The 27991-nt window shown below is 39.9% G+C and overlaps 1 protein-coding gene and 1 non-coding gene across 7 annotated transcripts; both read right to left on the bottom strand.

Annotated features, from left to right (window-relative positions):
• Positions 1 to 44: 44 nt before the first annotated feature.
• LATS1 (large tumor suppressor kinase 1) lies at positions 45 to 27283 on the bottom strand. Of its 6 annotated transcripts, XM_055713077.1 has the most exons (10): positions 27100 to 27283; positions 26075 to 26244; positions 24636 to 24809; positions 21930 to 22438; positions 17819 to 17969; positions 14461 to 15986; positions 9181 to 9763; positions 7984 to 8166; positions 7632 to 7738; positions 45 to 6622 (listed from the first exon to the last, which is right to left on the bottom strand). In XM_055713077.1, exons 4-10 carry the CDS (start codon positions 22278 to 22280, stop codon positions 6104 to 6106), a joined length of 3420 nt encoding a protein of 1139 aa, XP_055569052.1. In that variant the 5' UTR covers positions 22281 to 22438; positions 24636 to 24809; positions 26075 to 26244; positions 27100 to 27283; the 3' UTR covers positions 45 to 6103. The 6 variants fall into 6 exon arrangements, with proteins under 6 accessions (XP_055569052.1, XP_055569051.1, XP_055569055.1 ...); XM_055713076.1 differs by lacking the exon at positions 24636 to 24809; XM_055713080.1 differs by lacking the exons at positions 24636 to 24809; positions 26075 to 26244 and having other exon boundaries at positions 14461 to 15983; positions 17834 to 17969; positions 27100 to 27280.
• Positions 126 to 196, bottom strand: TRNAG-GCC (transfer RNA glycine (anticodon GCC)). Its single transcript has one exon. It is a non-coding gene; the product is annotated as a tRNA-Gly (tRNA).
• Positions 27284 to 27991: the final 708 nt, after the last annotated feature.

The raw sequence follows: 27991 nt of genomic DNA on the forward strand, positions 1-27991 counted from the left end.
TTACTGACAGCGACGACCGGTTTGTTTTTTTTTTTTTAGAAAAAAAAAAAAAGGAAAATTAAAAAAAGGAGGTGGGGAAGTAAAAACGCGGGAAACAAAGAAGTGGTGGAAAAAAAGACTTAAGTTGCATTGGCCGGGAATCGAACCCGGGCCTCCCGCGTGGCAGGCGAGAATTCTACCACTGAACCACCAATGCTCAGTCGATGACTGCTTCCCGCCTCCGTCTCTCGAAGGTGACGAGAGCGGGCGGCGCTGGAGAACAACCGCATTTGTTTAGATGGGGGAATTAAACTTTCCTCCCAGAAGCAGAGAAGCATCAAAGGATCACAACAGTGGAAAGACACCTTGGCCATCTTAGGAATTACTGTTTCACAGCAACATTTTCAATGTAACTGCGTTTTACACTGTATTTAACATAGGACTGCAGCGAGAGCTGATAGGTGTTGCAATAGGTGCAGCACAAGAGACCCAAGAGTACAGACAGGCCTGAAAAACAGCAAGTTTGTACCTCCGAGGGGGATGGATGCAGCACGGTGAGGAATGGGGTGCTACCAGCGCAGCCTGAGCCCGCCCTGACAGAGGGGGGGGCTTAGCAGAAGTACAGTCAGTCAGGGGAAAGGGGCTTCATACCGCTAGTTACTTCCCATAATTCACAAAGATGAATTTTGCCTTGTAAATGGCATGTATCCATTTTTATCCACATATTCATTGCTTTGTGACCATCTCCAGCTCTTCAAACTGTGATAAAGGGTGTTTTTATGGGAAAGAAGACACATCACGTACTACAGGGCTAAGGAAAACTAGACACCGAGCTCAGCAAGCCGCAGGAACCTGTCCCCCAGTGTGATGTCCCTTAACTTATCCCCCATATAAATAGACTCAGCTGCTTAGCAACAAATAGGCTCTAAAATGCAGCTGGTTAATGATGGTCCATGAGGGTGACCTCAGAAAACCTGCAGCCTATTATGCAGTCTTTTAATTAAATTTACCATCATCTGTTCTTATGCTTTTGCTCTTGCATTTTTACCCATTTAACATCGTTAGACTGGCACTTTTAGCCTATCCCTTCAATGAGTGTCTGAATTTAAAATAAGCATTTCTATATTTGCTGTAAGAAAAAGCCGTTGATGACTTTCTAAACTTCCAAGTCTTACTGTACCGCGTCACTTGGCTACCGAGAGCTGGAGGGATTACTTTTCCTCTGTTTGTCAGTGGCTAATGAACGAAAAATGGTGCTGTACTCCCACCTCCAAACCAAAGGCAGAAGAATTAGGATGCAAGCTGTCTCTGCAAGATGACACTGGTTCCTGCATTGGCAGTTTGAGATGTGCACTTACAGATGTGGACTTTCTCAAAGGCAATTTCCCCTCCTAATAAACACAAAAGCTGTGATGTGTTGTCGTATCTCTCAAGAACAGGAATAGCTTTATCATACATAATGAATGCATAATAAATAACTAAGATTTAATTATTTTGACAAAAGAGGCAGCAGAGGACAGGGATAGAGCACCAAGAAATTGAACTCTTGAACACCAAAATGTATGCTTTTGAGAACAGGTTACAAACATGAGATGACAGTTAAGTACCATGACATTTCTGCTATTTAACAAAACAATTTGTGTATGTTTATCAGTAGAGCTGTTGCAGCATAAAGGGGACTTGGAAAAGAGGGGTGTGAAGGAGAAGAAACAAACAAAAAAAAAACCCCGAGCACATTTGGGCAACTAATGTTCACATTTCATATTTGACTAGCCAAGACAAAAAATTGATTTTCACTCCTTATAAAGATTCATTGTATTTTGTTATCATCCCAGCAGGTATTACACTAAAGAAACCAATTCTGAGAAAACAGTTTCCAAAACTCAGGAACGTCACCGATTACCAGTAGCTGATAGTTCAGTTTGGCTGTTCACAAGTGCTGGAATTCTTTCCCTTATTCTGAAGTAACTTTTAAGTGTCAATGCAACCATCCATTCATGTCCCTTAGGTCAAATGTGCATGCTGCACTAACAGTTCAGTCAGCAGTGGCAAGGAAGCCTCAGCTCCTTACCTGCTGGGCACAAAGAAATGGGCACCCTGGCACTCCTGCACAAAGGGGATGGACGCTCCCAGGTACCTACTAGAAAAGTCAGCATAAAAGATGCACATTCTTTTCATACAAACATCAGGAGACTTTGAGGTTATGGTTCAAGCCACTACTACGTAACCCTATAAAAACCCAAACATGCCAGTAAGCATTCCGAGATCACAGTCCATACATGCAGTCGGACTACGGGTATGCAGAGACCTGGCGAAAAGGGATGCCCATGGTGTTACACAGACAAGCACACAGTATGCAAAAGACTGGTGAGCAACTTACTATAGCCATGAGATAATGCAAGATTGTTAAATTTACTAACTACGCATACAATAAATGAATGATTTGCTTAAGCGGAATTGTATGGTGGTCTATGTATTTAATTGGAGGATCCAAAAGAACTGACAGAAGGATATTTATAATATAAAAAAGACATTATATATACATATACACACATGGAATATATCTATATAGATATATAAAAATCAGTAAACTTGAATAGTGCCTTTATCAAAGAGCATCTTAAGGAATTAAAAAATTTTACTATGACATTGACCCAATTTATTATCCTTTTGCTTTGGCTGAATTAAAGCAAACAGATTAAAGGTCTGATCTGAAACGCCAAAGACATTTGAAACCAAAGCGTAATAGTGTCTTGGTGACAGCAGCAGCATCTAAGAACCCCCCTACTGCACTGCCTATTAGCTGAATAGTTTTAAAAGGAGTCTAAATCAATCATTCCCACTCACAGCTTTGCAACAGCAGAAGATAGGTCAGTCTCAAAGAGACTTTCTAGCCATATATTCTATAGATTCTATTACAAATCAAGGATAGAAAAGATACAGCAAGAGGGCCTGCCCTAGGATAGAATGCCACTGAATATCAAATAGTATTTACAGTAGTACAGTTACAGGATTATAGAACATTTTATAAATACAATTAACATGTATACAAGGGCACGTAGAAGAGAAATTTGTTTTCACACTTTACAAAGTAAGAGTAACCTGAACTAAAACTTACTGCAGAATTCCACAGCTGCTGGTTAGGAGCCTCTCTTCTCAACTGCCTGTACAAACCAATCCCCATCGTAAGTCACCAGTGAAACACCCATGTTTTAAGCAGCAGCTACAAAGAATCTCAAAAGACTCTGAATCTATGTATGAAACGTGAAGTTTCAAAACATGGGTAAGGCATAGCATCTTAGAGAGTTGTGACAACGCTTACGTATAACTTTCTCAGAGAACCTGGACTGTAACACATTATTTTTGCAAGGAAATACGTAATACTGCAGCATACAGGAGGCAAAATTAAAAGAAGGTATATCACAACTTCTAACACAAGATAACAGAAAACGCCAGAAGCATCTACCGAATTCTAAAGATGTGAACTCTTCCTATATTTGTTGAAAAATGGTAAAATAATATTTAATATTTCAGTACGTGCACATGTCCTTAAAAGACTCAATAATTTCCTTTAATAAAAGCAACTGGTTTTGCTTGTATAGAACTGTGGTGCCTTTACAGGACACCCACCCCCACCCCTTTTTAAAATACTGGCTGAAGACCAGTTATAAACAGAAACATACCATAATACAATGCAGGCAGAGGAGAAATATACTCAGGTAAAAAGGCAATTTTAACAGTCAATGTAATGAAGAACTGAAATTATTTTCTCTGCATACTTCAAAAACTGTAAGGCAAACTTGATAAAATTACCTTTAGCCAGTAATATATTATACTTTACTCCAAGACAAGTAGACCAGTTTTACTGGGATACTTACTATGAAGGAGGATAATCTTTATAAAGTTTATTTACATGGAAAACAATCTTTTTTACATAATATATAAAATGGAGTAGTTATACACTGCAGCCATTTTATAATATTAAAGCTAAATGAAATTAATCTTAAAAGCTATTCTATTTCAACAGCTGTGGAATAGACAGAACATGAACTGTTTTATTTAGCTACAAACCCATTTTCATTATAGAAAGTAACTAACTACCTGCTTGAGAAAAGAAAACAATTTTTCATAAGCATCTTCTAACCATAATAAGCACTTCACAGTACAGGGGTGAACTCCCACAAATGTTTTCTCCTGTGACCAAGTCCATTTAAGAAGTTTCCTCGCTGCCAACCCTCTTTACTGCAGTTCACTGCTTCCTCAGTCATGCCAATATAAAGGATTTTTTGGACCACACTGGAAACTGGATCACTCAAACAGGCTTTCAAGAAAGAAACCTTCAAATGCTAAACACCAAGCAGTTTTTTACTGATCCAGTATTAGCAGAGCACTACAGACAGTTGCACTGGCACAAAGAGACACTGAACCGGAGCACAGAAAGGGAACAAACGGCCGGAAGCGCACAAGAATTTCTTAAACCAGCTTGGTGAGAAGACTAACCTAGTAATTGGCATTTGCTGCAAGAACAGCTATGAACACCAATTTCATGATGTTTAGATAGTCACAATGCCAGTGCAATGGCACAAATAATAATTTAAGAAAACAGTAACGCTTACAGGCACATTATTAGATTATCCATTGGAATTCAATTCCATGGAGAAGGAAATGTTTTAAAAGACACAAAGTTTACTTAAAATAGTGCATTTTCTTTACCACTGTGTTAGCTTCGGAAGAAAGGAGGAGAGAGATAAAAAAACATTATTCTTTCTGCCTCTCACCTGTAACTCCTGGTCTTGTCTCAGGGAAGCTGCTTAGTGGGTTGCCCCCTCCCTGCTCCCAGTAGCCTTAACAGGCTCAGTACCCTCCCACCAGGAGACCCAAGGGGATGTCTGCTCACCTGCTGCAGGAAATTATTAGAACAGTAACGCAGAAGGCAGTAGACACAGCCCTGAGTTTCTAATTCTGTTCTGAACTGGGCTGTGAAAGATGGACCACTTAAACTGTACCGATGGCTCAGATGGACTGGTGCATGACCCTTCTCCTCACCGTCTGTGTAACTACGAGGAAAACTGTTAATGCCAAGTGAAACTGGTCCCCACAACAACAGTCTTGAAAGCCGTAATTTATAATCTTTACCCATTACCATCTCAAATATATAATAAAGAAACTATTCTAAAATTTATTTTTCAAACTAAGAATTCCAGCTAAAGCAGAACTGTGCATACTTTGTAGTTTGGTTGTAGTGAGAAAATTAAACTAGATTTCAGAAGGTATTGTTCCTGAAGCTTCTTCTCCTCTCATAACCATAGGAGAACATGTTACGTTCTGACGACAGGAGACAATCAAGTTGCTTCTGAGTGCACAGTCCTTCTGCTTTGAGAGTACCAGTTGCATGCTACAGCGTTATTAACGTCAAATTCAATTACTATTTAATAAAATACTAGTTCTAATGCTTTATCACTTTACAATCACACTACAGCCACGACGTACACTTTCTTGCTCCAGGGCTGAGAACTATGCCACTACCACAGCTGCTGGAACCACTTCACCAGATAAATGGCTCAGTTCTTCCAACGCTGTGAACAGTTAGGCTAAATACAGTGAGAAGTGAGGGTACAGCAGCCTTTTTTTTTTCTCTTCAGAAACGTTATCAGAGAGCTTTATTAGTGTAAAGTAGGTTTTATATTTGGTCAATGCAAGGAAAAACTGTCATTAAAAATTCTGAAGCAGAGATCTGTTTTCTAAAATTACTCAGTATATGTACAAATAGATACCAGGCATCATCTTCGGAAAAAAAACCCAAACAAAACACTATTTCCTATTTTGAGTACTTAGAGTACAGAAAACCAATAATAAAATTCAAGTGATATTTTTCTCACCTAACATCAAATCTCTTCTAAATTAAACAATTAACAATGCTGAAATAAATTAATATTTGAAAAGGATTCCCTGTATTCTGGGGAAACAAAATGTACAGAAAGGAAAGAAAAGACAGTTTTCTTAGTGTTTAAAAAAAAATGCATGCATGTATTTACCCTACCCTAGCAATCTTCTCTCAATTCTCTGAAGAGACTTCTCAAAAATTGCAGCTTCAAAATAAGTTTATTTAGTTTTTATTCCTCTACTAAACATAAACCAGGTCACGATTTTGAATTCCTCTACCTGCCTGTTCATCATCATCATCATCATCATCTGACTGCTGTTCTGAGTTTTGGGAACTGCCATACTCATACTCAATGGGCTTTGGATTGTTGTATGGGTAGCCATTGTCATCAAAAAACCTTCGGAAGGTGAACTCGTAAAAAGCATGTTCAGGGTGTTTTCCATTTTTGTACCACCCATTAAGTGTATCATTTCTGTTCCCATCCTTATCATCATCACTCCACAATTTATCTGGATCAACTGGATCAAAGTTTGACGTGTCCGTAGGATGAGCAATTTTGGGAATGTAGAAAGCTGACTGCCTCCGTAGATCACTTGAAAAATCAATTGTTTTAAAAAATGGATGAGCTTTTATTTCATCTGCACCATTTTTGCCTAAACGATCTTCTGGCCCTCGGCAGAGTTTAATAATAAGGTCAGAGGCCTCCGGAGTCAATTTAGCTTGAGGTGGAATATGAAGTGCAGTTTGCCAGTTGATAACCTTTAAAGCAAAAATAGGTGTTATTCTATTTACAACTTCATAAAAAGGAAAAAACAGTGTAAGTTAGAACAACAAAATGAAAAACCAAACAGCCACAAAACAGTCACTCGACACGCGTAAGTGTTTTCACACTAGAGAGGGGAAATATGAAGCTACTCTTTCAGAAAACAAGTTACGTTTTCTCTAGAAAACCAGCAAAATCCAGGTAAAATTTAGTTAATTCCAAATCTAAACTAGAGTCTGGCATGGAATATCCCTGCTGTAAACCAATGAAGATACTGTAAAATCCAGCACCTGGAACCTGAGATTAGACACATGGTTTACAATCTTTAAAAAAAGGTGAGGCAAAAGAATTTTGCTTTATCTGATGGGCTAGAAAGAGGAACAGATTTAAAGTTAAAAAAAGAACCCAAACAACCAAAAAAACCCACACTACATTTCAGCCAACTAGTATCTTGCAAGCTTAATGCAGTTTTGCAAAAATGGCACCCACAGAAGACTGCCCATGTGATTTCTCTGAAACAGATGGGGCTCAGGGAGGAAGGGAGCAATGGCTCTGAACTGCCAGTAACCCTGAGCAGCCACGGTCATCTGCTGCTCCTCCACCTTTGCACACAGATACATCACCAAAGGAAATCTTGTGCAGGTAAGCAGGCATGGAAGCCAAGTAGTGGGAAAACAACACCCAGATGCTGGAATAGGAGAGGAAAGTGGAAAGAATAACTGGAACAGGTGCAACAATCGAAAGGGAATGGCCGAGATCTGCAATGTGATTGCTAGTTGGCCTCTTTACTGTATAACCAGATAAAAGATACGAATATGATCCTTGAAATCCCTCTACAAATTAAGTGTGCTGCCATGGTAAAGTTTAAAATCTTGTTAGTTTATAACACGCTTGGATAGAGCAGCACTCTCAAAAGTCACCTTTGATTCTATTACAAATTAGAAAGACTATGCAAATTTTAAGCCTGCTTTTTCAGGCTGTTAATACCAGACTTTTAAAAGTTACCTTCATTTGTGTTTCCAGTGGTGTTTGTGCCAGGAATGGAGGCTGCCCCACTAACATTTCAAAGAGAATTACTCCAACACTCCACCAGTCACACAACTGTGTGTAACCTGAAATGAAGTCATAACAAGGTAGTCAAAGTCTCAGTAGGAACTTAGTCTTGTATTTCTACGAATAAAAAAGGGTCACAAGCAAATTCTATTCAGTACACTTGCTTAAGACTTCCATGATAACAACTATCTATTTTTTGTCAAAATATTATACACATGGGAAAAGTGGCAGTTTAAGAAATTTGAAGCAAGCTACCTGAATATCAGTTACTCTGCAGCAAGATTACAGTACAAAAATGCATTACCTGTTCGTAACAATACTTCTGGTGCAATGTAATTGGGTGTGCCAACAAGAGAATGGGCCAGGCAGCGCTGATGCTGACGTGCAGCCCTTCGTTCAAGTGGCTTCAGCCGATCTCCACACCTGCAATTTGCTGGGTCACCCCATTCATTGCTGAAATCCATACTGTCTTGACGCGCATGATCACCTATAATAGAGTCAGAGAGATGCCAAAATTGAGGAAGATTACTTTAGTTCTTACCTAGTATGAAATTTTCTTTATTTGTTAACATTTGTTGTTATAAGACAGAATCTGTTTCAGTTTCAACACTCAAAGAGTTAAAATGGTCATCAACATCAGGCTTTTGGTATTTTCCATCATAAGCAAAAAGTCAACTTTTGAGGAAACTTTAAGTTATTTTTTAACATTAACTATGAAGAAGTATTGAGTTTGAGCTTTCCTCAGTTTTCCTTAACATAACCACACTTGGGGTACAGGGCATATATTGTTCTTCCTCTTATGTAAACAGAAAACCCCCAATACTTAAAGCATCAAAAACTAAAATCAGATTTTACATCTTCAGCTTCTCTCCAAAGACTGTGTAACAGCCTGGCCTAAGATACATATTTTGATAAAAACAAATCAAAAGTAATTTAAAAATTGTTTTGGAAGGTATATTTTTGTTTTTGAAAATGAGAAATAGGCAATTACAAAATCTCTTATTTTACCTCTCAGAACTCTGATTTCCTTTTTTAGCTGTTGTTTTAAATAATCAAGTAGGATTTTTAAAAACCTACTTAAACCTTTCTCAGAAATCAACAAGGTACACTGAAGTAGTACATGAGACAGAGCTTGGCGTAAGGTTTTCAACAACTGTTACATTTAAAACATCACTACTATCTTCCAAACAGAGTTAGGGCTGTTGTCTATGTAATTACCTTGTTACTGCTGTGACTTTCCCTCTCCAAATCTCAGAAGCCACTAATATGACAAACTTACAGCAGAATAACTCATTCCTTCTCCCTTAAGGAATCAATGCTCATACTCACAAACTCCCCCACATACCAAACGCTGCTTTCTATAATTTGAGTGGTGTGCAGATGTATTGTTAGATGCATTACTATCCAGAAAGGGAACAGCACAGTCATCTTTCTACTCATTATTTAATTCCTTGAAAAGAATGAGACATCAATAAAAAGAAACCTTTTATATTTCTCTTACCACTCTGGTAGTATTTTGAATCGTGGGTCCATCGAAAACCTGTACAGAGCCCGAAGTCAGTCAATTTAATATGACCATCGCGGTCTATCAAGATATTATCAGGTTTAATATCTCTGTGGATGAAGCCCATTTTATGAACACTTTCAACTGCGCAGGTCAGCTCTGCTGTGTAGAACCGTGCCAGATTTTCTGGAAAGACACCCATTCTAATTAGGAGACTCATCATATCACCTCCTGGAATGTAGTCCATTACAAAGTACAAATTGTCCTTATCTTGGAATGAATAGTACAGGCGAACCACCCATTCATTATCAGCTTCTGCAAGGATATCCCGCTCAGCTTTAACATGAGCAACTTGATTTCTAAGCAAGACATCTTTTTTCCTTAGAGTTTTTGTTGCATATAAAGCGTTAGTATCCACTTTTCTTGCTAGGCAAACTTCTCCAAACGCACCAACTCCCAGGGTTTTAATTTTTACAAACATAGACTTGTCCATTTTAGCTCTTCTCAGCCGAATATAATTAGACTCTTTCTGGCACAACATTTTCCTCATTTGATCTCGGGCTTCTGGTGACAATCCAACCTGTGTAGCAAACAGAATTAGATCTGAAGAATGAACAGTACTCTTTAATTCTTGATCTTACAATTACAAGGCTTAAGCAAAGCAAACCAAATACTTATATACACCATGGGGAATAATACTTAAAGGGGTTTTGTATTGTTTTAATTTACACATTAGGATTCTAGGAAAACATGTAGTAGTAATAAAAAACAAAACATGATCAGTTTCAACAGCAAAATGCATGAGGTGCCATGCACCATTCTTGAGATGGGAGTATGTTCTAAAGAAGAGAAAGGGTAATTTGCAAACTACTGATAAAAACCATTGCAAATAATACTTATCTGAGTGTGCATCAGCTGCCTCCCTGATTCTCTCTGCAGAGCTAAAGGAAGCCAAGACATCCCTAGGAGCAGTAGGAGCTGCTGTGGGAAAGGCTTTCACCCTCTCGACTAGCTGGCACAGAAGCCATTAAACTTCCTGACCACTGCAAGTGGAACTTCAGCTGCAGGGAGGAGTATGCGGCTCCCACTCTCCTGCTTCCCTGTGTAGCTACACAAACCAGGTCCACATGGCACTGCTTCCTACTGTCCACCCACACCAAGCATGTGCCTTTGCCACAAGCCAGGACCTGATCTTCCCTCTTATCACATCACCCGCCTCTTTCTAAAAGGGACTTCAGTCACACTCTCTCCACTCTACATACCAACTAGTTGAGCAGGGCAATTTCTTTGAGTGGCTCACTCCTCCCTGCGGTATCGGCTCTTGGCTCCCATCTGCGTACATACCCCTATCCTGAATGAACATCCCTGGTGTTCTGGCCAATACCACTAGCATTCTGACAGCTGAAACACTCACGGGCCACATGTAACTCATCACATCCAGCATGGAAACCCTTATCTACAAGAACCACACCGAGCATTCTCATCGTATTCCAACCTAGGTTCCTCCTAGTGTATTTTTGCTGGCTTAAATGCCTTTAAAGTTCCATTCAATTTCAGTGCCATTTTTCTTGGCAAATTTGAGGCCCTCGAATCAGAATATCTTTTCTTTTTGGTTGTAATGTAAGCAGAATCTTTCTTTAATTTTTTATGTTCTTTTCTCTGTGACACTACTCCCACATAGTTTGATGTTCATGCCTTCTTTTGTTTTCTGTCAGCATTTTCAACATCTTGCTGCTCCCTTTTTCATAGCATCTCAATTATTTTCTCTGCCTAGCTGGCTTGAAATCACCATCCTACAGCAATGATTTCCAAGTGCAACCTACAGTATATTCCCTTACTTTTTCCTGGACATCCTGATCGTAAAATTGAACATGGCCAAACTGATTCCCTGCAAACATCACAACTGTTACTCAAGCACTATTCTGAAAGTTTTCAATTTCTTATTGTCACATCTTATTGATTTTTGATACCAAACCTCGTTGCTCCCCATCTCCTTAATGCTTCAAATGTTTAGGATACTGTCTGCACAACAGTACTCAGGACCATCATCAGGATTAGGTAACACTAGTCTAAGCCTGTATAAACTGGATGTTATACATGACTTCTACTTATACCTAACTTTTAACATAACTTGAAACAAAATGTAATAGATGTGACAGAAAAAGAGTGAGATAAAAAAATCAATTAGATATCATTCAGTAACCTAAAAATGCTTTCGGATACCTATTAAAGAAAACACCGTTAGAACACAGAAATTCTTACAGGCATTATAACAAAAATGGATCCAAAGGAGATGCAATTAGGAAGATGCATACAAAATGCTTGTCTACCCAAACAAACTTCACAAGGAGTATCAATTCAGTAAGATTTAAATGGGGAAGGCCGTCTCAGATTTGAGACAATTTTTTTTGTTGATATCAGACAGGCAGTAGTTAGGACTGGGTAGCAGTAGTCTCAAGACTGGATGTAGGAAATAGGTTCAGCTCCCTACTTCGCATCAAGAAATTGTCTTCCTCAACACACTACTGCAGCAATACCCAAGCACTGTCTTCCAGGATAGAAGCATCTCAAGTTTTCTGTGAATGAACATGCTTAAGGCACACTTCTGGGCAGAAGGAGGGATTTTTGAAGATTTCTAAATATCAAGAAGATGCCTGAAGACCTGACCCTGTTTAAGTTCAAAGTGTGAGTCACCTTCTCAAGTCCCATCTGAACCATGAAGTCTGCTTCAGTACAACCCCACCTGCACACAAACTGAACCGTACTGATCAGTTAGAAAACCGGCATTTCTATATGATCTAGAAAATAGATCCAGAAAAATAATCTAGATAGAAATATAACCCAGAAATATAATCTAGATGGCCCCAAAACTCTAGAAGGAGAAAGACCCAATACAGTAATCACCACAAGACATACAAATAGTCAGTCTCCAAAAATCTTGTAGCTTTAAGTACCTTCTGGTACCTGCTCTCTAGCTGTTCATCCTAACAGTTTTGCAAAAAAAAAGCCCAAGTACCAGAACTTGTCATTTCTTCCCCAACCCATCTTCATTTTTCCTACACCACCCACTAAAACAAATGTTAATGACAAACTGATCACTCCCTGCATTGCTGTATCTTCCCTAGAACTCTCCTCAGCTGCAGCATTTACCAAAAATTAACCAGCTTTATCGGCTGCACAAATGTTCATGCACATACACCTCCTAGTATTTCTAGTCAATGCCAGAAATTGGAGCTTCCTGAATTGCTCTGTGATATCACACAGTTCGCTCTCATTTTGCTCCCTCCTCATCTTGCTAAGCCTTAAATCACGACTTCAGGTTTCTCTTTGTGGCAAAGACACCTAGCGTAATTCTTGGCCAAATTCACACATCTAAATAAAAAAAATGTAAGACAGACAGCTCCACTCTATTCCCTAGGAAACCTGACAGATTAGAAATATGTCACCTATGCCAGAAATACAGCATCCTGTGAAGGTAGGTTATTTCTGTAGGGATGCATTCTGGGTTTTTTGTTTACCAGCCCCCCCGGCTTCAAAATTCCTACTAAAGGGGAGAAAAGAAGGGGTTCAATACTTGTTTAATCCTCTTGAACTTCCTGAAAATAAGTAATGAGCTACTTTCCCTTTCTCCTTCTCATGAAGACCCGAAATACACGTCACTGTTGTGGGATTCCTCTCCTATACCCTGATGAAAAGGAGAGGTCTGCTGCAGCATAATACCCCATTTCCTGTTCTCCAGCCTGCAATTAAACACCCCAGCTTTAAATCTAGCACAAGTATGGGAAATTGCACTTCATATAAGAAAAGACATTTGCTAGGGTGCTTTAAATGGACAAGAAAAATATCAAGAAAAGTTATATCAGTGCTTTCATATAAGTAATAATTATGCTTGAGATGCTATGGAACACAACACAGTAAGAAGGGAAAGTGAAGTTTGCAAATCATCATTAATTATAATCTTACATTTAAGTACTCAAAAATAGTAAAAATAAATTCATGCTTAATTTTGATGCAGGATTGCATGCAAAGCCCTCCAAAAAGGGATCATGCTATTCTTAACAAATACTGTTGCTCCAGAATCTTACTTGTCTACACAGGGATGGAGGCTACAGAGTTCAGGAAAGCTTCCCACACCTTAACAGTTTAAATCAGCTGTTAGTGGAAGTGAAAAGGAAAGAGAGAAGACTAAGAATAAAGATCTAGAAAGTGTTCCAGGAAGAAATTTTGCTAACATTTACATATTCGTGATTAAGCAAATACTTACAAAACACTACAGCTTACAGTAAGAATTTTCAAAGTGTAAGAAAACACAAATTTAAAAAACAGCACTTCACGAAAGCGGCATATGCCAAATCCATTCAGTCACAGAATAAGCTAGAAGTTATATCATACTTACGTCAAATTTTCCACTACAATTGTTAAGAAATAAGTAATACATCTCATATTCCCATTTCTGCAAATCTTAATTTCACTACTTCTCACTATTTTCTCTTTTGAAATGGCATATGTATACATTAGCTGCGGTTTTTACCCTTTTGATTTGGTTTAGCAGAATACTGAAATCCCAGAAATAGACCACTAACTTCATGCAGGCACAAAGATTTTACGTGGTTTTGTTGATGCCTGGTTTTTATTATTCCTTTCAACTGCCCCTTGTTTGAACAGATACTCTTACAGCCTGGATTGAAAAAAATACTTAAGCAAAAGGTACCATGTCTCTTTCATTCTAAAAATCTAACTTTTAGATTTTTTTTCCCTTTTGTAATTTGAACTTTAAAAACCCTATCACTACTGGAAACAAACTGCAGAATGTGAAAGTTATCAATGTTTTGGTGACTACCACTTGTCCCTGCTTTGCGTGTACCAGCAGTGTTTATCTAAAAAAATAAAAATATCTCAAATTAATTAAAATATTGCATATAACTCACTCAAAAATTAGGATTAAATAGAACCTGTAACAAAAAGCTATGAACCATGTACTTAAATCTCAGTTCAAGCAACAATGATTTTGCTTCTGCTGCCTTATCATACATAATCCAGATGAACTACATTTCGACATGCAAAAATCTTACTTTAAAAAATTAATCTGACATGATAATGAAGTACATAAAGCAATGAAAATCTCACCACATCTCAAACACAAAAACTAAAAGGAGACTTCCAATACCATGGTATACCACAATGTTCTATTTATCTGTACTATTTACGCATTCTACTTCTTTATTAAAATTAATACAGAAACAGTTCCATTCATAGATTTAGAAAAAAGAGTTTTACCCGCATCATTTCATTTTCTAGTTGTTTTTTCCGATGCAAACGCTGCTGATGGGATTTCAGTATATTCTCCACATGCTGCTCCATGAAGAATTTAAAGGCTTGAGGGGAATAGCTTTGAATGCGAGACTCTCTTCTTTCTTCATCTTTCTTGTTTTTTCTAACAGGAACAGGTGATGTCGTAATTTGTTTCTTTTCTTTATCTGTCAAATCGATGCATTCATAATTCTTTTCATTCTCATCCTCCTTGGACAAAACAGGTGGTTCCTCCTTGCTGAGCTTGGGTCCCGTCTCATACAGATTGACAGAGGGATTCTGGTGTAACAAGTGTTTTGGGTAAGGTGGTGGGGGACCCTGGTAATTTGGAGCCTCTGCAACAGGAGACATAACTGCCATATTTGTAGATGGACTCTCAGAGAAGGGAATGGTCTGAATGGTTTGCACAGGTTGTGGCATCCAGGAGGGGTGAGTGGGTGCCAAGGCAGTCTGTAACTCTGGTTTTAACACACGCATACTTTTTACTGGTTGCTGAATGGGAGCTGGCGTTATAGCTGTTACTGTTGTAGCTGAAGGCTGAGAGCTGCTAGAGTGACTCTGCCTATTGCCATGATGGTTGTTGAAAGAATTTGACCGTACAGGAACATTGGGTTGCCACGTAGGCATGTCATGCCCATTGCCAGGTGATGACTGCGGTTGCACAGGGGAAGGCTGTGACCAGGATGCAGGTATTCCAGCTACATTTGTATTATAAAGTTCCATGTTGTGACTATTTCTATTCGGCACCATCATTGCCTGAGGAAGATTCCCATTGGTGTACGCTGAAGGAGGAGCGGATCCTCCTGTCTGCATCTGTAGCGCTGTGGGACTTTGCCTGTTAGCTGAATTCATGGGATATGGGGGTGGCTGGCGACTCACCGAGTTCCCAGACACCACATTCTGGTGAACTATGAATTCTGCCTGACAATTGCCATTTTGCATTCCAGCTCTTCCTGAAGGAAAGTTAAATTTGCTGTTGGCAGAACTCTGCATGATTATTGGTTGTCTGCCAATGGGGACAGCGCTCATGCCCCTCTGGCCCTGTGTGGAAGAACTAATGGGTGGAGGATTCATAGGTGGAGGTGGATAACCATCCTGCCACGCTCCCGGTGGCACTGGAGAAATACGGGAGATCACATATTCCATGTTTCCAGAGTAACGCTTCGTTTGAGAGTTTGGTTCCCAGGAAGGAGGTGGAGGAGTAGTCCCCCTTGGAGGGGGTGTCTGTCCTCTAGGAGGTGGAGGAGGAGTGACACTCCTGATCTGTGGTAGAGGCGGGGGATTCACTCTTTGTCCATTGCCAGCATGAGCCTGAGCAAATGCTGCAATGCCAGATCCAGATAATGGCCTTCCTACATCAGGCTGAGAGCTGGGACTTTCTGAGCGATAAACTACACCATCTCCCAGGGAAGGGCCATGCCGCTGAGGAACCAAGGACTCCTTAGAACCCTTCCAGCTCTGCTTGCGGTTAACCGACTGCTGTACAGTCCCTGCTTTTACAAGAAGAAAACACAGCATTTATATTATTAGAAATCATTTCTATTTACTGCTTTGAATATTTTATTTGTCTGCCTTAATTACTATAGCAACAGGATAGGAATTCTCCAACATAGCATAATCCACCATACTTCACATGAAAAATTTGCCCGCTAACACACAGCATGCTATGGTAATATGCCCAGTACACAGCAGAAGAACAACAATTGCAATGAAACTATAGCATCCGAGTTTTTAGAAATTACTTTTCTGAAGATGCATTTTGCTTCAATTACGGATGCATTCAATTTTTAATTGAAAAAATGGTAATATGCAAAATTATTAGGCGCATTATATATATTTGTAATCATGCATACAAACAACTCTCAGAAGGGATGTTCAGTACAAACACAAAAAAGCAAGAGCATGGAAAAATGTTTAGTCATGTGGCTATTCCTTCCAGTTTAACACTTATAAAACACTTCAGTGTTCTTAAACTAAATGCTGTAAAATCAAACAGCTCGCTTACACCCTTGTGTGCATAAAGCTCATCCAGACTTGTTATATTCCTTTCATGCAAAATTTGATTAAGTACTTTAATTTTAGAAGTTATGTCTTTACAGGTAGAAGTGTTATATAGACGCAGGAATTAAAACTGTATGAAAGCAAAGCTTGAGTCAAACTCTACAACATATTTACTGCATAGATGTTACTTTGCATCCTATAAAATAATATGCAAAGAAACAACAGCATATTCAGTCTTACTGTGCTTTTTGCAATGTTATTAGAGATACTTGTAAACACATACAGTACTTTAACTGCTGCAACTCACTGTATCTTCAGTAATAAAATGTGTTACTTACTGTATCTTTGCAAGTAATAATGAATATTGTGGCTAAATGGTGGCCTTTAGCCAGAAGATTCACACAAGAACAGACTAAGCCTGCTCCACAGACTAAATGAACATCAAGTTGTACTTTACTACTCTTGGCTACTAATTTGTCTTCATACCTATATGGTCATTTAAAATGTCACTTTACAGTGCTAGCAGCTCAGCATTCAGTCAAATAAAAGTTCAGTATTTCTGCTCCATGTGAAAGTTACTCTTTGTTTAGGTATATGCTACTAAAACCTGTCTTTAAAAAAGTATCAAGATATAATAAAAATGTGCTTGCATGTGTTAAGAGAGCAGTAAGAGCAAGTAACAAAATTCTGACTCTGTTACTACTAAAACTATAGTCTGTCCCCTGATATCTATAAAAACATTAAGTCTGCCTTAAAAACCATACAAACAAAATCTGGAACCAAGCAGAAAATTTAAGCAGAGAGAAGAATCTTGAAACAGGACAACCGAAAATACAAATATTGTAGACATATGATATATAATTATATACACACACATAACAGAAATACACAAACCCACACATACATAGCGCTGCTGTGTGGGCGAGTGTGTGAAGAGAGACAAAAAATTAAAGTAAGAATTCAGTGCTCACCACTGGCTTCTAAGTAGCACTTGATGCTGAGAATAAAATAAGGGCATCACACCAATGAGGGACAAAAATTACTAAAATGAGATCTAAATGCCATTCCTTGTATAAAATACTTACATACAATACTAAACCCATGCAATTACACAAAGAAACATTTAATAAATTCCTGTCAAGTGCACTTATCTTTCAGAAGAAATTACATTATATGCTTTACATGCTATTTTTAGAAGCAAAACCCCCTGTATCTCAACATCTCTGTTCCATTGTGAACATGTGAAAGAGGAATTGGTTGTTTTGTATTTTTCACCTATAAGGATACACTCGATGAGTTACTAAGTTACCATGGATACACCTACCTGGTGGTTTCATACCTGCGTTTACAGGTCTTGCTGCTGCTGCAACCATCTGTTCCCGACGAGGATCCTGGTAGCTCATTTTACTTATGAATTCAATGGCAGCTTCTATACTACGGTTGTTAGTTTGTCTAAGAGCTTGTATAACCATATCCTAAAGAGAAAATTATATTTAAAAAAATAATAATTTACAAGAAAATGGCAAAAATACCAAAAAGCATAGTTATTTAGCCAAATACCCTCCAGTGATTTTACTGAGGTATGTAACTGATTTCTGTCAATCCACTTAAAATATTAAAATGTATTCTCCACAACAGATCTTCTAAAACACCGATACAGTCTGAATCTTCCAGGAAAAAAAAAGTTAACTTATTGAAGCACTGTAGTTTGATGTAAATAGTGTCATCATGCTATTCATACAAACCATTTGCTTATATAAGCACTTAGTACTGATACACACTGGTCAGGTAACAGCCAGTTACAGACAGAGGTCCCTTCCAACCTAAGGTATTCTATGGAAGATACCTTAATGTGAAATTCAGAACAGGTTTTTGCTCATTTTCCCTCAAATCAGCATGACTTTTTGTCAACAAACATCCATTAGTTTCTCCCTAACAAAGACATTATCGGTAGAAATTCTATTATTTTTGTTGTTGATTTAGGCTCTGTGTTCTTAGAGATCCAAACAAAAGTTTTGATCTGACAGCCAATCCCATCGCTGCCCACGGAAAATGGGGTATGGACCAGTATTTTTCCCACTGACTTGAATGAGATCAAGAACAAACAACAGAGGCAGAGATGTTGACCAGAGATGGTTAAGTCAGGGCACTGCTCTCCCCATCTATATTGAACGGGATTTGTGCAGCTGACTCAACAAGTCTGAAAATCCACAGCATAACTCCCTATAATTAAGTGCACTGTAGTGATTTGTTATGGCCATACTTTGTCATACTAAAGCAATTGTTTCAGTTCACATTATGCTTGAACAGGTTACCTACATACAACAGCATTCAACTCCTGCCAAAATCAACGGGACATCAAAGAGGGCTCACAAGGGAAGTAGTCAAGTGTTAATTTCAAATTCAAACCCACGTTTATACTTTCACCTTGCCTGTGTACATTTTTAAGATTACAAACATACAAGACTGCATACAGCCTTCAGAAACAACAATCAAATCCAGTGAACAAAGTAGAACCTTAAAAAAGGATTTTAGAATGAAAAAAACCCAAAAACATAATAAGGTTGTTGCAATCTTTACAGACCAGCTGACATCGTTGGAAAAAGCAGGTACAACTTTTTATCTCATAGCTCCTTCACAAGACAGTTATGTCTGCAACATTTCTACTATTATAGGCAAGACCTATGTGTTAATTTTCAGCACCACAATACTAATTGACCATTGTGCAAACAGAAGGTTAAGTTGTCCAGAGTGCTTAATTTCCAATTTTAATATACTTATTTATAAGACTCACTTCTACTTACCAACTTTAATTTTGTTCTTAATCAGTTTCAAACCCAAATTTACTGTCTTTTTATCCAAGTAATTCTATAATACAGAAACCTAAATCTACAAGTTCACATCACCAAGCCAGGAAGACACGGAGAATCTCAAAGTACAGAACCAGCAGTATTTTAAGAGATGAAATTTAGTTCCCTGTCCGCTAACCAGAGAACCTGGGCCTAAGGATCTCTCTCCCGTCTAGCTGAACAACAAAAAACTTGGTCATCTGTGTGACATGAAGTACTCAATGTCTTGAAGAGTTATCACCTTACACAGAACATGTGAGCACTGAACTTGAATCCTAACAAGCAAGAGAGATTTTCTGTAAGCTATTTAGGATGTTTATTTAAAAAAAACCCCAAAACCACACACAAAAACTGCATTCTCTGATAATTTCTATACATATATTTCACTGTCTATATACATACTACTGATATCTATCTATCTATCTGCTCAGCTTTAACCCTGAATACCACCTACTGGGGGTAGGGTAGGGGTGGGGGGAATAACCAGAACATTTGTGACATCCAATAAATTTAAAAACAAACAAATAAGGTGAAAAATAAATTGATTACGTTTCCAAACTTCAAGTGACAACTCCACAATACGGCAAAGAGGCAAATTTGTATTACCAATTCAAATCCATTTTCAACACCATAATGAAATCTCATTAAAGGCTGAGATGAGGAAACACTACTTATATAGACAGGTCCAAATCAGAGCAAATTAAAGCAAGAAATGGATGTGGTACCTAGCAGCTGTAGTTAGCCTCTACATATTAGATAGGTTAGTCTCTACAGAAAGCCTGTAACGCACCTGATATAATGAAATTAAGAAGTTCTACACATAACCTGCTAAATCACAAACATGCCGTTTTGGGAACAGCCCAGAGCAGCCACTTACAGCTGGCCAACACACCCCAGCTACGATCCAGTCCATAAAACAATCCCAGCTCAAAACACATTCTCATTTCATTCCTACTTGCTGTCTGGAATACCCCCTACCAAGAAAAATGCTTTCATACTTCAGTGGTATCTGTTCCCAGCAGTGTACGTAGGCCAATGCCATATGGACTATTGTGGCAACATAATTGTGGGTTAACACACGGCAGAAACAGCTTACACTGGCATTGTGCCTCAAAAAAGTCCAGATAATCACAAGTGTCCTGGGAATTCTCAGCTGTATCCAAGAACAAAGGGCAGGAGCAAAAGGCTTCAAGATAAAAAAGAGCCAACAAAAATACCAACTTAAGGTACCTTTCTAGCTTATTATCCAGCCACATAGCATTCTTCAGTTTGCAAAAATGACTACAGGTTCAAGTTGTAAAAATGGATTTGAGAACTGATCTACTTAAAAAAAAAATCCACAACAAATCCCCAAAAAACCAATCTCGGCAACAAACCACAGAGCAGGAGCAAACTATTACAAAATGATTTATCATTATAAAATCCTTCCATTCTTACTGAAAACACAGCCTGGACTGTGTATTTGAGTGAGCAGAAGGAACATAAAAAAAACACTATCAGCACCTGACACCAGGACATGTGAGGAAAAGCCAGCTGATAGTTTTGGAGAAGATCACTCTTGGTAGAAGTATATCTCCGTAAATACCGAAGCATCACAGCCAGCAGAACTCGCGAGCTGGTCACTACTATAAGCGGTACACTCCTGTAAAGGCAATCCCTGCTGTGGTACTGTCCCTTTTTCCTTTGGAAAGAGTGGTTGGCTAGTTTGTTTAGTTTTTTTTTCTTCTTTTAACCTGCTTTTGTACTCAGGTTTACAGAGAAGGCATGAAAACAGGTGTAATTTACTTTGATGTGAAAGTCCCAGTAAAACCACAGGACCTGTAACTGTGTTCATCTTTTATTCCTGGAAACTGCATTTCAGCTCCTTTCATTTATTAAAATGAATGGAAATAACTTTAGTCAATAATTATAAAAAATAGATTGAACAATTATTTAGTTCCCTGTTCTTATAATGAAAATCACAGCAGAATAATTACTAATGTCCAAGATTTTCAAGAGACTCGACATTTTTGTCTTGAGAATAAAACACAGAGAAAACACCCTGCAAGTGGTTTTGTCAAGTACCTTGTTATTTTATCTGTATCTGACACAGTGCATGAAGGATAGCCAAATTTCTTCCTCAGTTTCTATTAGGCACAGATGTAAAGAGCTCATCAAAATTGATTTCTGAGATATTTGGTACTGCCTTTCAATTTAGAATGGCCATATTTTAATTGAGCACAACTCAAAATTCCACTGAGTATCAGAGGCAAAATCCATGTTCTAGAGAGTCTGGTTCTTACTGCTTAAAATTATAAATAATTAAAACAACCTAGCCCTACCACATAAGAACGAAGTGCACAAGATACTTAAAAAAGGAAAAGAAAAAAACACAACCAAAAACTCAAAAGCCAAGCCTCATTAAATCCTTCTATTCCTCTTCATCCACAATCACCAGTTTCATCTAATTAGAAACCTACCAGATTTTGAAGAAGCTATTTTGCTTACCATATGCTGTTCAAACATTCCATGACCAACACCCCCTCAAACATGCACTAATAGTTTATAGTTAGCAAAACACCAAATCCTGAAAATAAAACATTTCACCTCATCAAAGCCAGCAGCTTGTAAGTCTTGCAGCATCTGTCGATTAACTTCTGATGTTCCTTTAACAGCTGAGGTTGTTTCATTTGCAAATGGCAGAAGTGAGTTTCTTATCTCCTGCAAAACTTTATGGTATGTTACAAATTTCGGGGGATTTCGGCCTTGTCTAGGATCTTCAGATAACATTTTGCCCATGCTGTGATCAGCTTTAGCAGCATCTGAGGGTTTAGGTAAATTCCTGAGGCTCTCTCTTATTTCCTGTAGCATCTGCTGGCTGCTGCCAGTATAGTTACTGGCAGGAAAAGTCTTAGGCCTCATTTGTCTATAACCTTCTGGCTTCTCACTTCTCTTCATGAAAACATGTATATATGCAACCTCCACCAAGGACTCGCACACACCAGAATTCCAGGAAGACTGGCTGTTCGTTTCAGAACTTGTGAAATCAGTGGCTCTTCACTGTGAAGCCATGGTTCATCTAGTGCTGGAGTTTGTCACAACCCAAAACTGCTATCCTGTTAATAAACAAACAAAAAAATCCCGTTATACATACAGGAGTGAAAAAGTTTACTGTAGCATTGGTGGCAATGAAATGTTCCCATACAGCACTGGTTCCACAGTTACTAAAAGCATGCTGAGCAATTCTTCAGGCAGTCTTTACTCAACCTAAATTACAAACTGTATTGGGCTTTAACAGTTCGTTAACAAAAAAAGTTTTAGGTGCCTCAGGTCCAAACAGTCCTGAATTGAAAAGGATGTGGACAGAGTAAAGAGGACAAAGCTTTCAAGAGCAGACAAAACCTGCTGTGTGCACCACCCCATCACTGCTGCTTTGCCTTCCCTCTCTGCTGGGTGCATCACCCATGTTCTCTGCATCAACACTTCAATAGCTGAAGATGCCAACACTGCTACCCAGTTAGCTAGGGTATGGACCAAATACCATCACTGGCCAACAATTCTGACATCAAGCTCTATCTTCATCAAGATAGAAATGAGAAGTATAAAGTCCACCAGTAAGAGTATGTAATCACCGTTATTTTATCCATTCTTTAGCAGTCACATATGTCAAAAGTAAACACTTGCCTAGCTCATTGCATGCAACTTCATGATTTCCTGTACCATCTGCCATTTAAACTTGTTTACAGATTCAATGTTCTAGGGCTGTCACAGTTGCTTAGCTCAAGTCTTCTTGAACCGATCTTCAGCAATAGTTAGGTAATTTTTTTTAAATTTATTTTACATAAGGGAACACGAGAGCAGGAAGAAAAGAAAAAAGACAATTCAATCAAACCTCTTTACTGTAAAATTGTTTAACGACTCAAGCATCAAATTCACTGAGAGCACAGCTGTGACATTTGGTAAGGGAAACTGAACTTTCTGTCGAAAACAAAGAACATTTGCATTTTGAAGGGGCAGACTCATCAGGGAAAGAACCCTGCACCTGCAGAGTACTCAAATCTCTGCATTTGTGCTGTGTACTAGTTAGTACTGTAACTGGTATGGCAAAGGACAAAGCAACCAAGGCGAAGCACTGAAGTTACAGAGCATTAGCCTCTTTAGAGTACAATGAAATAAAACTTTTGAATATGATAGCACAAGATACAAAAATTACATATTGTAGCACTGTCTTTTCTTCACAGGCAACTACAATAGAAAGCTCAAATGCAATGTTTAACAGTAGCAATACTGAAATGTTTAAATTTTCTTGTTTCTGTTTCTCGAATGTTAAAAAATTGCATTCCTAGTTTTCTGAAGGATTATTTTTGAGAATTCAGATGTCTGCATGCATCTTTTATCTCTTAAAGCAGCCATGTGTAGATAACTGTTTCTCATACTAGACATGAATTAAACAGGTTTCACATAGTCTATGTAGAAGTCACTCTTCCAGGTTTCACTTCTATGATATTTGCACTGTCATAAACCAATTAATGATTCAGTGATTGAGGCAGAATACAACAAGAAGTTAGTATGACAAAGAACCCTCTAATACACATGCAAATTATTTTAAAAACACATGCTAGCCATGTGTGACTAAAATCTGAAAGCCTGAAGTAGTACATAATAATGACTGTGAAAAGAAACAAAAGAGACACCCACTTAATCCCATTCTCCTTGGGGAACCACTTAAGAAATAGCCTAATTTCACTAATGGAACTAACTAAATCCTAGGTGCTATAACTGCACCCACAAGCCTTCTTTGCCCTGTGATAGGTTTGAAACCTTAAATAAATGTAATCTAGTAGTTATATTAAAGTTTTTTCCTGCAGTCTGGTAGCACACGATTCCTCAGTGTTCACTGAATAAGGAAAATATCATCAGATGTGTAAGTGAATTTTAATAGTGAACAGTGACATTTTGCTCAAACTATTAAATCTAGATTCAGCAGAAAGTATGGCATGAGAGCAGTTAAAATGTAATTTAATTTTGGCCACTTTCAAAATCATTTTCCAAACATGCCATATTTAAGATCACATTGGAAATACTTTGTCAAAAACACTTTTTTCCAAACCAAATGCAGTCACTATATTTAGACTGTTTTACTATAGATGTGCCTTTTCTTTCCAACAGATCTGCATCAAAAAACACGTGTTGGGATACCCAAGCGCAAGGATATATGCTAATAACACTTGAAAGAATCACCATCTCCAGAAAAATGAAACCTTTAGAATAAACTCATCCCAAAACATAGGACAACAAGGCTAAATATCTTACAGACTTAGTAATGTAAATTACTTGTTCCAATTCAGCCAAAATTAGGACTAATTACATCACTGGCATGGTAATATAGATAAAACAGTTGGTATGGATCTTGTGTCACACATATACCAATGAAAGAAGAAAAAGATGCCCGTACACAAATTATTCCTTTTAACAAGTTCCAAAGACCTGGAATTCAGAAGAAAACAAGTTGCTTTGCACCTATGTATTTTACCAGAATTTCATCTGGTATTTCAATATTCACTTTATGGCTACACCATGGGCAGCTGAGATAAACAAACGTAACACCCCTAAGAGAAATCAAGATTAAATTAACGGGACACTTAAGCCATAAATCAGGACATCAAAAGTCTACAACCCAGGAGGCAGAAAATCAGCTTGCTCTCCAATTTCTTTCGGTACAAAACTTGAAAGAATTGTATTTCTTTCTAAAGTGCTTTGAGAATTTTAAGACAAGGAATGTCGTGTTCAATAGCTATTATGTTCCTGGCAACTGCAGCATAACAGGATAACAGGACTAAGTAGTCTTGGAAAATAAAGCTGCACTTTCACATAAATTTTAGCAGAAGCAGAGCTTAACCAGTGTGAACCACCCAGTCCACTTATTTCCCACCACTTACTAGCACCAGCATAATTGTTCGTAAGGCCAAACAGACTTAATCAAGGTAAGGAACTTACCTAGATAAATACTTTTTTTTTTTTTTTGGTGGGTTGTTTCTTTTGGCAGCAGGTGATAGTGTATGCGAAACTACAGTCTTAATTGCTCAGAAACCCAATTAAATTGGTCCTCTAGTCTAATGAAGTACAAGAAAGCAAGTATTACTACAGTTCACCTTGCTCTACATATGAACCCCAAAATTCAGAAGTCATCTCCTCTTACAGATACTTGCATACATTTTAAAGCAAGGAAGTTTTTTGACTGCTCAGTAAGAAACCTATCTCAATTTTGTACGTCTAACTAGGAGACACAAACTGCATCCACGGGAAGCGATATCTATTCCCCCTTGCAGTTTTGTGTCATTAAATGTAAATGATATATCTGTTTGTTAATGCAGCTGTTTCTGCTGGTGGAGTTCTCCACCTCCCTAAAGGAGTTTAAAAAAACTTATTTAATTTCTTTTCAAAATATAGGGATGAAGTATTTTCCTCTGCAGGTCAAACAAACATACAAACATGTCTTTTTACAGCATAACCATGAAAGATTGGACAAACAGGCATTTGAATGAAAACTCAGAATGGCTGCATGCAACTGTCAACGGTAATCAAGTTTTTCTGGGGAAAAAAATACACAGCTTTGTAACAGAATTGTAACATTTCTTGTCTCCAGAAGTTCTGACCATGCTTTTAAATACTTGTATCTCCAATTAAGTATTGAAACCCACATATTAATCTGTTTTGGTTCCCTCTTTCATGTACCTATTCTAGTAACTTACTTTATACATAACCACAACACTTTATTGCTAGTTTGAGTTGGAGAAGCTTGGTTCAAATCAACAAAAGGAAGCTGTTCTTCAAGTAATAGGTCACTGAAGTGTAAAGCAATTTGCCAAAGGATGCGTTTCCGATGCCAAAAGTTTCCATAGGATGAGGAGAAAACTGGACCCTGAAATTAGTAAATAAACACAACTATAAACAGTCAGGAAAGACTGAGCTGGAAATGACCAGAGGGTAGCTGAACACTGGGAACATTGTGCATTTGCCCTGCTTGTTTCCATTCATACGCTCTGTACCTCCTTTAGCAGGGTACAATTCTTCTTACGTAGAAATGTATTCTTAATTATCCTCTGCAGCACTAGTAGTTATTTCGAGCGTACACAGGAATGATCTTTACGGCTGCCAGCAGAACAGCCACTGAGGAGCAAAGCCTAAGCTGTATCGCACAGAGAGGTACCGCAGTAATTCCTCCTGCACAGCAGGACCTAGTGGTTCGGGGACCACCCGTACCCGCAACGCCGCGGCGCCGGGATGAGTGCTGGGCATCCGACACTCGCGAGTATCCCGACCCCGTCCCACGGCACCGGGACAGCCGCGCCTTCGCCGCCCGGTCAGCCCCGGGCCGTGACCCGAGGTGGCTCCGCCGCTGCGCCGGTCCCCACGCGCCGCCAGGCCCCCACCGCGCAGGCCGGCGGGCCGAGCGCCACCGCGGGGGCGGCAGGACCCTCGCCCGGCGGCGGCACAAGGGCCGACGGGCCCCACCGCCCCTCCCGGGAAGCCGTTCCCCAGCGAGCGAGAAGCCGCCTTCGGAGGCGCCAACGGCCGATGGGGGAAGCGGAGACGGCACTGTCTCCCGCGGCCGCGCTCCGCCCGCTCCCGGCGGGGCGAGAAGGGCCCGCGGCTCCCCGATCGCTCCTGCCGGAGAGGGTTCGTCACCGTCCCCGCGCGGCGGCCGCGCCTCGGCCTCTCGCCCCCACCCCGCCGCCGCCGCCCCCCCTTCGCCACCGCGGCACGGCGGACCTACCTGCGGCGAGAAGGCGGCGGCAGCGGCAGCAGCAGCAGCACCCCGGGCCCGAGCGCACGGAGCTCAGCCCCGCCCGCGCGGCGACGACCGCCGCGGCCCTCCGCGATGCCGGCAGCGGCTCCTCAGTCCCTCCGCCAGCGCCCGCCGCCGCCGCCACGGGCCTCTCAGTTCGGCGCCGCCATTTTGTCGGTGCCTGCGCCGCGGAGAGCTTCCCGGATATGGGCAGCTCCCGGCCTGCCTTGCGCGCCCGGCGCCCCGACCCGGATGGAACGCGACGGCCGCCGCCCGCCCCGGGACGAGCCGAGGCGGCACCCCCGGTGTGCGGCTAACGGGGGCAGGCCTGCTAGGGGGAACCACAAACACCAGACACCACCCCCCGCCAGGTGCCGGGCACTGCTTTTTGCTTCCGTGGCAGTACCGAGCTTGACGGATAAATACCGGTTCTGTAACGAGGAAGAAAGTTTTGGCGAGCCCCCGCGATCCGGTTGATGCCTGAACGAAGGACTCGTTGCGGACGAACACGCGCAAGTGGCCAGGAAGGAAAAATCTATCGGTTACCCCTAGAGATGCGCCTTGGCCGTTCCTGTCCCGGCGGCAGCGCCGTTCGAAGGGGGCGCGGAGCTCCCGGCGCGCTGACGGCCCCGCGGCGGCCCCGGCGGGGCAGCCCTGCCCCAGCCCGCCGCACAAGCGATCTGGTCAGGTAAGGTGCTGTCACCACAACGCATCAAGAGGCTGTTCTGGCCGACGTGGAAGTACGCTTTAAAGCGGTTCTGATGGAAAACGCCATGTACAACCTTGTAGAAGCCTCAGGTCTTCCTCTGTCCTTCAGATTGTGTCCCCAGGATCAGTCCAGGTAACTGCGGGTGATTTGCCCTTCTCCAAAGATGACTAC

Source organism: Falco cherrug, chromosome 6 (assembly GCF_023634085.1).
Source record: "Falco cherrug isolate bFalChe1 chromosome 6, bFalChe1.pri, whole genome shotgun sequence".
Classification (NCBI taxonomy): Eukaryota; Metazoa; Chordata; class Aves; order Falconiformes; family Falconidae; genus Falco; species Falco cherrug.